Source organism: Stenella coeruleoalba (genome assembly GCF_951394435.1).
Source record: "Stenella coeruleoalba genome assembly, chromosome: 1".
Lineage (NCBI taxonomy): Eukaryota > Metazoa > Chordata > Mammalia > Artiodactyla > Delphinidae > Stenella > Stenella coeruleoalba.
In genome coordinates this window covers 57,715,221-57,727,581 of record NC_137169.1, presented here as the reverse complement: position 1 = coordinate 57,727,581, position 12,361 = coordinate 57,715,221, and the positions used below count along the sequence as shown (strand labels likewise).

The 12,361-nt window shown below is 37.4% G+C and overlaps 1 protein-coding gene across 1 annotated transcript in view; it reads right to left on the bottom strand.

Moving 5' to 3' along the window:
• Positions 1-12,361, bottom strand: part of IL23R (interleukin 23 receptor) — a gene marked incomplete at its 5' end in the record, with an annotated part of 52,977 nt that overhangs the window by 25,523 nt on the left and 15,093 nt on the right. The window contains 2 exons of the mRNA XM_079927744.1: positions 2,153-2,298; positions 6,354-6,514. Coding sequence (XP_079783870.1) covers positions 2,153-2,298; positions 6,354-6,514 — 307 coding nt within the window. The remainder of the gene's footprint in view (positions 1-2,152; positions 2,299-6,353; positions 6,515-12,361) is intronic.

Sequence of the window (12,361 nt, the reverse complement as noted above, 5' to 3'; positions counted from 1 at the left end):
GAAAGTGGCAGAGCCAGGCTTTGAACTCCAGAGCCTATGTGCTTAGCCACAAGGCTTTGTGCATAGCTGTCTGCCACTTTGAAGTGAAGAGCTTCCTTCCATCAGTTATCTGATGCAGGCAGAGCTGAGGTGGAAGAACAAATCGGTAGTCCTTTGTGTCTGCCCACTCTTCATGACTCTCGCTTCCTGTCTCCTTACAAGGAGGTAAAGACAACATTTTATGCATGATCCAGATGAAAGTGATGGGTAACAAATGTAAAAAACAAAGCATCATTCTGGCTGTTACCAACTGGACTTGGGTCATCTGTGTGAGTAATTACATTTGGAGGAATCATGGTAAAAGGGATAGGATACACATATTAAATTGAAACTGGTTCCTTCATTTTCCCAACATTTTTGGGGTGCCCAAAGTGATGTAGGGTCTGTAAGAGGCATTAAGTTACTAACTCTGTAAGCTTGGAGAACCTGGCTTAAGCTCTTTTCAAGCCCTGTGTCCTCATTTCGATGATGGAGCTGATACTACCTATCATAAAAGATTGTGATGAAGATGAAACGAGGTAGCAAATATTCTTTCAGCTCCTCCATTTGCCTGCTTCTGATAAAGAGAAGGTTTTGAAAAGGGAACTCGGATTTACCTCTGAGTTACCAAGTCTCACAGTGGCATATGTAGCACCACCAAGGGGAGCAGAGAACAAAAATTTCAACAAGAAAACAGTTGGTTTCTGAAAATCTATTCAGGGATACTGATACCGTAACTCCTTTCTATTTTCTAAACACTCTTATAGCTTATTATGCCAAATAAAGAAATTTCGTCTTCTCAGTATCATCCTATGACCCTGACACTACCCAGGTGTCTTATTAGAGTAAAGCCTCATCCACTCAGAATCTAGGATGAGAGTTTCATTTGGGTTGTTTTCAAATTTACCTAAATTCCACATATGCAAAAGATTGGCTGTGAAGCTTTTAATCTTGCTCGTCCTAGGCTTCAAGCATGGGGTTGCTGTGCACACAAATGCCGCAGTTATTTAGTCAACGAGTCCAGCAGGCTCTTCATTTGGTTACTGACCAAATGCTGCAGAACATGGACTTGCATCCAAGTGTAATCTAAACAACTAAAAGATCGCATTTCTCATGTACATTAACAAGGGTAAATAAACAACTTGGCATCCGGGATTTCTTTTTAAAGAGCAGTCTTTAGAGTACATCATGAAATCAGTATAGTTTTACCCTCATTTTCTTGACACTCTTTAAACATATTGTTCTACAGCAAAGCCAATATCGTTCATGTTCAGAATGATGAAAACTTTGGAGCCATGCTAATCACCAGAGAATAAATACATATCATTTCACTTAACTCTCTGAAAACTGGTAAATTCATACATGACACATAACTATTAATTAAGCAAAGCCATAAACTCCATTCCTCAATTATTTTGACTAAATGCCAGTTTATTGTACTTAAAAATAATAAAATGGCATTTGTTTTCAAATACACTAAAATTGGTACTTTTTCTTCAGCCAGGCTAGTGTTACCCTGTAGTTCAAATTAGTGAGTTTTTATTATAATGTTCACAGGTGCTGTCATGTGATGCGATTTTATTAATGAACCTTGTACCTATGCCTCTCCTAAGATGCTTACTAACTTACCATTGGTATTTAAGGATGATTAGTTTGCCTAGACATTCACTTTTTACCTTATGCTCATCTAAGACTAATATAGTAACAAATTTTACATTTTGGATTGCACATTTTTCATTTAAAAAGAGACACCCATAAATCTGAAGTTCTTTGAACAGATTTTATTTCCCTGGGTGGCTGTTAAATTTCAGCATAGAATACTTACATTTTATATTCATAATCACTGATATAAATTTCACCCTAAGAGACAGTGAATTACAAGGAGCTAAAGAGATGAATCCGTCCTAGTTGGACATTTGTCTATTTAGCAGTTTACAAAAGGCAAGAGACCTTTTCAGGAAACACCTCTCTATTTGGAAGCATCATTATTAAAAGTAGAGTGGTTTGAATATTACATGAACAATCAGATAAAAACATGTAAAATAGATCATTATACATCCACTGTGGTCACTGACTATTGGCTGGCTTTTCTTTCACTCACTTACATGCAAAAGAATAGTGAAAGTTAGCTTACGTTCCAAGTTTGGTTTGTTGTAGCCTTGTATCTCATTTCACAGGAAACGTTTTCAATTGATGTTTGACTATTCCAGTGGATTATGGTTTTGGGCACTGTAGTATTTATATCCTCAGCCCTGGAAATAATGGATGCAGAAGGTATCACTAAAGAAAAACAAAAACAGAAATCCAGCAGCTTAAAACTTGCCTAGGGAGAAATCAATATTTTTTCATCAATATTTAGAATGCTAAAACTCAAAGTACCAAAAAAAAAAAATCTCATGATCTAATTAACATGAAATTTTTCTTGTTTTCTAATCTATTATGTAGGAGAAAACTGCTGTTCTTAAGTAAAATTCTGTTCCACCCATTCTCCATTTCTGTTAAATGGAGCTCTGTCTTGTCCTTTCCCACCTCATACTCCCCTGTATTCCGAACTAATGAAATTCTGAAGCCTGGCCTATTAACAAAAGAATGTAAAAAGGAGGTAAGAAGATATCTCTTCTTTCCCGCATCTGTTTAGGGAGAAATGATGTTTTGCATTCTAAATTTAGTTCAGAGAATCTAATTTGGTAAGATGTAAAATTAAGATCGTTCACAATAATATTTTTATTCTCTTGTGTCATAGGGAAACTTGTATGAATATTTATATTTATTGCTAACTTTTGTTATCTATTAAAATAAATCTGTACTTGAAAGTATGATTTGAACAAGGAGTCTCACAAGACTCTTAGACTTTACAAATTATTGCTGTGTTCTGTGATTATGATTTTCAAAAGGAAACTGACATTCTGATTGGTTATCTTACTAGTTATTTTTTGTAGCAGGTGTAATGGTGTAACTGGAAGCTCTGTATTTCTAAACTGTGTAAATTCTTGTAAATTTGTTCTGTCTGAACAGAATAAAATCATGGGCATTTCCCATTTCTCCTATATGCATAGTAGAACAGTGAAAACCTATAACTTTGTTAGATGTATTACTTAACAAAGAACTCAAGAACCTGTATGTGTGTTTTTAGAGGCCATTATTACAGCTTAATATTCTCTATGACTTAGTTTCCTTTTTGTTTATTCTAAGTTTATAAAGTATTCTTTGGGAAATTTGTTTTATTTTCAGTGAATAATATTATCTAAAATTATGTGCACAGATATATGATTTGTAGAAAAATATAAAAATTAAAGATTTGCTTTCTAGTAGCACTGACCTAAAATAAAATCCGTGGGCTAAACCCAGTATAGAACATAAGTAGTAGTAGCAGGATTAATCTAATTAAAGAGCTTACCATACTGAAGTTTTATCATCTGAATTCCATAGGTGGTTTCCTTTTGCTAGTTTAAGCTTCTTGTAATGAGAATCAGAATTCAGAGATTTCTAGAGTCAGGGAAGTGGATCTCCAGGGCTCTGAAACCACTTGGGACCATTTAAGCACCCTCAAGGCTACAAATTACCTACCCCCTCCTGTCTCCCACCTCTGAGTGTGACCTGCCACAGACGTAACAGCACAAGCATTCCGAGACCCTTTTGCAGAAAGAGATATTCTGGGGAGGAAGCAAAAGTCTGCTTAGTCCTATGAGAAACGTAAGTTGAGTTTAAGATAGAGTCTTAGCACAGAGCAGATCGGTGCAATAGAGATCTGACGGTTTAGGTTTGAATGAGCTTATATTTTTCAAATAAAAACATGTTATGTAATATGTACTTGAACATTAGTTTGTTACAGAAGACTCAGAATGTTGAATTTTTGCTCTCATTGCTTTGGTTTCATACATTCCCATTAGATCTTACATTTTTTTAAAAAACCGTCAATTCCATCGTAGATGCCATATCTTTAGTTTCCACTTATATTGAAATAAAGAACCATATTGTAGTTCTTTGGTGTCTTTCTAACAGCATGTATTTACTTATAATTATTCAGTGGGGAGAACTAATGTTCAAGATGGCAGCCGGAAGGCACTGCATTTTCCATATTGAAACTTATTTCTCTATAAGAGAAGTTTAAGCATTCCTCTCACATGTCATTTTGGCAGTGTTACTGCACTCTTAATTCAGCCCTGCCTTTCAGCATATCTTCCTAACTTAATTAAAGACCAATCCCATAGCCGTTATGTGGAAATTGCTCCCAGGAGAGTTCCCTGTCTTCAGTTTCATAGAACAGTTCATATATCTAACTTGCAATGTCTCATTCTTAAAGGGCCACAAATGAATATAGTTCATCCGTTAATAACCTAGGGGCTCTGTTGGGAGTAGCCTCCTACACTGTCAACCTGTGCTTTTCAACCTGAGTTTCTAAGAGTGCATTTTGGGATACTGAGAAAGGAGGAAGAGAAGGAGGTGGAGTAACTCTAAACAAGAGGCTCCCTGGTTCAGTGTGAAAAGCAGATTTGCAGGTGACAGCCAGATGAGATTTTCCCTTTATGGGAGGTGGGGTGCTGGTTAACTACAGCAAGTCGGCAAGTCTGAGATGACATCTGGCTCTCCTCCTTCCTAGCTATGTGCTTTGAGCAAATTATTTTATCTCTTTCTTCGTCTGTAAAATGGGCACAGTGGTACCATGCATGATTGTTTTCAGAATTAAATGTGATTTGCATGTTAATTGTCTGGAACACTATAGGTGTTCAATAAATGGATGCAATGACACTAAGATCATAATAAGATAACAATGGTAATAATAGCAGTAAGACTAATAGTAATAATCTAGTTCCTAAAAATGATACTGCCAAAATGATACTGAACACAATAGCCTTTAAACATCATTAATCCATTGAGGGGAACCTGTTTTAAGATAAGGGCATGTTATGGCTATATCCTACCTCAAAATGTAAACTTACAAAAATGTGGAGAACTATAAGTCCAAGAATATACAGTACAATGGAGTTACTATTCACCACCATAGTCAGCAGTGTTTGTTTTCAAAGCCAATATTCATAGCATAAGGACAGATTTTTAGACCAATCTTATTAGTTGAGATAGTTCAGTTTAGTTGAGACGTTGAGATATTAGTTCCAATAAAAGACCCCAGTAGTCCCCAAAGGATACCCGTGTTGTGCCCCAAGAGGTGCCACATCCCCTAGAACATTAATCAGCAGGAAAGTTGTCAGACACATTGCAGTGTGCTTTAAATAAAGACTGAGGATAGGAGTTGAGGATACTAGAACTAGAGGCTTCCTAGCTCTGCAAACTCAACTTCTAATGCCACCTAGCCTTGGTTTCCTCATGTGTAAATTATAATCTCTTCTACAGAATAGGACTGTTGTGAGGGTTAAATAAGATAATGTATGTAAAAGCAGTTAGCACTGAAGAAAGTGTGCCATAAATGTTAGCTACTGAAATCATCTTTAATAACAAAAACAGGAATAATTGGCACTAGAATCTCCAGAGAGAAGGTGATTCACACTTGGTGCTCTTTGGCTGTACTCTGGCTTTAGGACTACGATATAGTTGTAAAAGGCTCAAGGGCAATCACTTTTTGGAAGTTATCTTAAGGAAAAAAACAACTACTATGCAAAAATTCAGCCAAAAGGTTGTCCATGGCAGTGCAGTTTATGATGGTGAAAAATTGAGAACAATAATAAGGGACTAATTAAAGATATTAATTAAAAAAAGATTATAGATTAAATTAATAGAAATATATATTCTATATTGTTATTTTTTTAAAGGCAAGTTCTAAAATACCTGAAGCAAAAAATGTTAACTTTTGTTGAATCTGGCTGGTGTACATAGAGATGTCTACATAATTCTCCACAATTTTCTGTTTTTTGTAGAACTTTTCAAACAAAAACATAACTTCCAAAATAGCATATACAGTAGAATGCTTTAGTATGCTGTACTTCTCACAACATAAGACTCATCACACTTTATTATAATCCTTATTTCTTTCCCTCTTCCCTGGTAGATTGCAAAATATTTAGGACAGGAAGTATCTTCCTTGTCTATCTCATTCTCCCTAGCCCTTAGAATGATGGTTAAACATAAGAAGTTCTCAGTAAATATTGTGAAAAGACATACCCCATGTAGAAATAAGACTGGAAGAATATACAACACAATGGCAAGCTTACTTATCTTTGGCTTGTCTCAGGCAGTGACTTATGGGTAATTCTTGTTGTCTGTATCATGATCTTCAGGAACTTTAGGGAAACTCTTTTCAAATCTCAACTTCATTTGATTAGGTCAGAACAAATTAGTTGTTTATTCGTAAAGCCATTACAGAATTTCTTTTTCTTTACCTATATCGTCCAGGTGAATTTGCACTTGTTTTGACTTCTCCGTGCCCAGTACATTTGAAGCTTGGACCCAAACCAAATACTTCTTGCCACCTTGCAATGAATCAGTGGAGATGTTAACATAACTTGAAGTGAGATACTCTTGCTCTTCTTCTGTCTCTAAACTTAAAAAAAAGATGATGATCACCAGTTATGTTGGTTTGAATTAATTATTCCTCAATTTTTTTGATGCTATCTTTTTAGCTAGCTTTCAGAAGGCAACCTTTTACTTAAAAATGAATCAGAATTGGTTTCACTTTTAGAATTTTTTAAAACAAAGTCAAGACCATCCAGGGCCACAGTATGACTTTCATGGGCCCTAAGCACTTTTGCCTTCATAGACCCCTTCTCCCATTAACATAAAAAAGTTTATATGTGTGTAGGTATGTTTATGTTTTTATATATATATATATACACACACACACACACACACACACACACACACACACATATTCATATAGATTATGTTTCACAACTGCTGATATAAAAGCAACTATATTAATATCACATATTAAACCATTTTCTTTGACCTAATGGTTCATTTTTTTCCTGTGATTTTAAATGCAATTAAACATCCTGTAGACTCCTGAAAGTATGGCTAGCCCTGGGTACTATGCCTACTGTAGTACCTCTTTGGGAAGGGCAGCTGTGGACATGGCTTGAAGTAAATGAGCTCCCTCTGAGAAGGAGCATTGCACAGGGGTTCCATGCAAGGGCTTTGTAATAAGGAGTGCTAACTTCATGGTAAATAAGTATTCAAATGTGAAAATAAGAGAATGGCAACTATGTGTAAGTAGTAAGTAGGGCATCTTTGAATATTTTCCAGTTAGAGAAAACCACATACATGTTGTTAATTGGTTTGTGGCTAATTCTTTTATCACACGTATTGAGACCACAAGTCAAAATGGAAATGTATTCTCAAACCGACATTAACCATAGCTACTAGGCAATTTAATTCTTCTTTTAAAGTCTACCCCTCATATCAGCACCTAGACCACAAAGCACTATTTTAGATGAAGAATCTAATTGTAATGACTGACTATATACTTTAGGACAATTTTTGCATACAACTGTATGTTACAAAGTTTTTTTTTGTTTGTTTCTTTTTTTTCTTTTTTTTTTTTTTTTTGCGGTCCACGGGCCTCTCACTGCTGTGGCCTCTCCCGTTGCCGAGCACAGGCTCTGGATGCGCAGGCTCAGCGGCCATGGCTCACAGGCCCAGCCTCTCCGCAGAACGTGGGATCCTCTCGGACCGGGGCACGAACCCGTGTCCCCTGCATCGGCAGGAGGATTCTCAACCACTGCGCCACCAGGGAAGCCCTGTTACAAAGTTTTTTAAATTTCTTACTTCTATTTCTTTTTTTCTTGTGCTAACTAATACATAACAGATTATTTGTTGAAGGAGTCAGCATGATTTATATTTTTCTGAAGTTTCCATTGCACCTAATCCTAGTTGTAGTTAATAGATTTTTAATAAACACTGCTGATTTGTGGTGATAATGGTGAACAGTACTTTTTAATTTAATCATTCATTCAAAAAATATTTATTTAACACCCACTATGTTCCAAGCACTACTTTAGTCACTGGGGCTACCACAGTGAACAAAACAGGTAAAGTCCCAACCTTTGTGGAGCACACATTCTGGTGGAAACAAATGCATATATAATATGTCTTGTGGTGATAAACATTCAGAAGAGAAAAGAAGGAGGTTAGGAAATGCTAGGGGTAGATGTGGGGGTATTTTTTTTTTTTTTTTTTTTTTTAGGGAGATTGGGAAGATCTGAGCATCTGAGAAGGTAACACTAGAGCAGTAAAGAATCAGGTCTTGTGGCTCTTTGGAGCATTCTAGGTGATATGCAAAGGCCCTGAGGCAGGACCTTGCCTGTCCTGTTCAAGAACAGTAAGGAGGTCATTGAGGCTTGGTAGACTGAGGGATGGAAAGGGATGAGATGATATCAGAGAGTCCTAGAGGAGTGGGAGATTTAGAAGACATTGTAAGGTCACATAAGGCCATGGAAGGATGCTGCCTTTGATCTCTGAGTGAAATGGGAGATTTTGAGCAGAGGAGTGACATCTGATGTGCATGTGAAAAGGATTACTCTGACTACTTGTGAATAATAGACTGTAGCAGGGCAAAGGTGAAGGGCACCAGTTTACTCATGCAGGTGAGAGATGATATGGCTTGGACCAGGCAGTGAGAAGTCAGTTTTTTAAAGACAGATCCAGTAGGTTTTGCTGATCAGTTGAATGGGGGGGCGTGTTAGAGAGGAATCCAGGAGGACTCCAATGATTTTGACCTGAATACTGCAAAGGATGGTGTTACCACTTACTGAGATAGGGAATGTGAGTCTGGGGAAAGGAAACTGGGTATTTGGTTTTGAAAGTGTTAGCTTGAAAATACATTTTGGACATCCAAGAGGAAATACTGAGTAAGATGTTAGATAAATGATGGCTGCATTGCAGGAGAGATATCTGGACTGGAGATATAGATTAGGGAGTTTTACACCATAAATTTGGGTGAGATCTTTTAGGTAATGAATGTAGATAGAGATAATAAGAGATCCTAGGATAGAGCTCTGGGTCACCATCACTTAACTGGAATAAAGGGGAACTGGCAAAAGAGACTGAGAAAAAGCATCCAGGAAGGTAGGAGGAGAACCAAAAGGGAGTGCTGTCCTGGAAGCCAAAAGAAGGAAGTAAAAAGCTAAGTTAAATGTTCCTGATGGTAAATCCTCCTGATAAGGAGGGTGGGGACTGAGAATAAACCGTTGCATCTGGCAATGGGGAAGTCATTAGTGACACTGCTAAGACCTGGAGGTGAAGGGCAAAAACTTGACTAGATTAAAGAGACGATGAAAAGAGAGGAAGTAGAGGCAGAAAGTACAAACAACTCTTTTGAGGAGTTTGCCATAGAAGGAGCAGAGAAATAGATTAGTGGAAGGCAAGGACCAAGGGAGGGTTGTATTTTCAAGAGAGCAGATGCTACAGCATCTTTGAAAGCTGATGAGGAGATCCAGTAAAGATAGAAAAGGTGATGATACAGAGAAAAGGAGTATTGTTAGAGCGATGTCCTCTAGTAGGCAGGCAGGGTAAGATCTAGTACACAGTGGAGAGCTGGCATCAGGGCAATGGTAGTTCATCCACAGTACTAAAAGGGAAGACCAAGTATGTGGATACAGATGTCAGTGTGTCAGCAGATGAGGGAGGCTGTGGTATTTCTCATTACTCCTATTTTCTCAGTGAAATAGAAAGCAGGTCATCAATAGAGTGAGGAAGAGGAGAAGATGTTAGAGACCAGAGATGAAAGAAAGAGTAATGAAATAATTACCCGGTTAGTGGGGGAGTGACTTGACCAGTGAAGTGTAGTAGGACTACTGGGTGGCTACCTGGGTCCAGGTGAGGTGAGTGGTCATGAATATAAAGTAATATCAGTCAGTAAGTTTGTGTTTGTCCCCAGCCACAATTAGCTCTCCAAGCACTGGTGCAGAATCGGTGAGGAGATGGATTTTAACATATGAACTGGTTATTGAACTCAGTAGAAATATAACATCACAGCCTCAAATATATTTGGAATTATATCTAAGAACTCTGGTTATAATGAATATGCATATGGAGAGGAAGATGTGGCAAAAACAAGCAGGCCTTATGAACTGGAAAAGTAGGCAGTTGTTTTTAGGGGTCTCATTAAAACTAAAAGACCCTGAGCTTCCCTGGTGGCGCAGTGGTTAAGAATCTGCCTGCCAATGCAGGGAACACGGGTTCAAGCCCTGGTCTGGGAAGATCCCACATGTCACGGAGCAACTAGGACTGTGAGCCACAACTACTGAGCCTGCGCGTCTGGAGCCTGTGCTCTGGAACGGGAGAGGCCGCGACCGTAAGAGGCCTGCTCACCACAATGAAGAGTGGCCCCCGCTCGCCACAGCTGGAGAAAGCCCTCGCACAGAAACGAAGACCCAACACAGCCAAAAGATAAATAAATAAATAAAAAGTGGAAGTGTAGCAGTTACATAATAAGAATAATACAATATCTAAAACAAAAAACAAAAAATTAAAAGACCCTATTGGTCTTTCATAGTACCTGAAAATTCTACCATTGGTGCTGTTCTAAACAGTTTATAAACTTGTCATGTACCGACATGTTGCGTATTTTAAAAATTTTTCTAGCATTTAACATAGTTCCAAGAAGACATGAAATACTAAATAAATATTTGTTAAATTGACTTGAATAAAATAGAATGAAGGGCCATCATGCACTTATTTTCATTCAACAAGTTATTTATTTTCATTCAACAAGGTACTGTGCCAGACATTGCAAGAGTATCCAAGGTAAAGAAAGAACGTATTTATATGAAGCTGTTGAGTGTAATGGGACAACAGTAAGTAGATATTTATTAGCAGAGGTTCATTTTTTTTTTTTCTATCACCACCCACTGGTACATAGCAAAATACAGAGGGGTTGAGGAGTGTATGTGAATGGACATGCAGCTCTGCTGGTGGGGTCACCACAAAGGTTCTGGGGAGAAAGAAGACTCTTGAAGCAACACAGACACAATTCCTCTACTTTACAACTTCAATCCAACACCAGACGGAGGCCCTGATGGCCCCTATGCTGCCATAGAGGGAATGCCATCTTTCTGCCACTGTGGAAACAAGTGGGTGGGCTGAGGTGAAATGCCTCCCTCTATATGTGATTTTACTGGAAAACAGAACCACATGAGTTGGAAGTGAAACCTTGCAAATGCTGATCTCTACCTATCTGCCCAAGTGGAAAATACCCTGAGAACCCAGGATCTAGAAAAGGCTTTTTAAATCTGATACCACTTCAACCACAAAATTCATTATAACTCACCTTTTTCCTAGGGGGAAAGGCCTTCTTAACCATAAGTTAGAAAAATGGATTTCTCTAATTTTTCTCAACTCGTGGGTGCATTTTTAATTAATTGTAAGACAAACAGATGTTTATTTTCTTTTCCAATTTGTCTGTGCTTATAGGAGCTCATTCTTTGAATTTGCTAGAGGAGAACATTTGCTTTTATGGTAACCCTTCACATCTTTTATGATAACCTATGATAAAGTTTTTAAAAAAATGATAAAATTCCATTAATCTGGACTCAATCAAGTCAGAATTTGGGTTAGGTTTGCCTGAGTTCGGCTATAATTTGCTCTTGGTTTCAGAAAAGACAGTAAGAAAAGTTTTTTTTAATATATAGGACCTTGTAGTATTATTAGTTAACTAGATTGTGAAGGGAGGATGCAGGAAATGTTTATTTCTAGTTATCAGAATAATCACTCAACGAGTGTTTATTGAGCGCTTACTATGCCTCAGGCCTCATCCTGGGCTCAAGCAATATAGCAATGAACAAAACAAACAAAAATTCTTGCCCACATTGGGTTTACATTTCTAGTTTGAATAAATGAGTGACTTTACTACTGACATATGTACAACAGTTAGAAAATTAGTCTTATTAGAGCACATTTAACAATCTTTCTAGATAGTCATCTGTCCAAAATTACTGTTACTTGAAAATAATGTAAATAAAGTTATTGTTTATAATATCCTGTAAGTGATCATTTTTTATGGCTTTACATTAATCTTGTCTCCCACATCAGTCAGGTTTTGATTTTGGAACAAATCAAACAAGTCTAGAGAGCCAGCCTTGAGTTTCACCCTAATGTTCTAATATTCTAACATCACCTTTTTGTCAGTTTCTAAGCATTTCCTATTTGTGAACCTTTTCTTATAATTTGCTTTCTTGTAAGTTTTATAACACTCAGTATGGTATTACTTATACTCATTTCTCAGGAGACTGAGGCTTAGCAAAGCTAAACAAATTTACCAAGATCCCTCAGCTAGCAATTGTGGCAGATACTATTAGATGACAGTACTGAACTCCACCCATAACACCCCTTCTGAGGTTGCCATCCTGACAGAGTAGACATGTAACTCAACTCTGGCCAATGAGATGCAAGT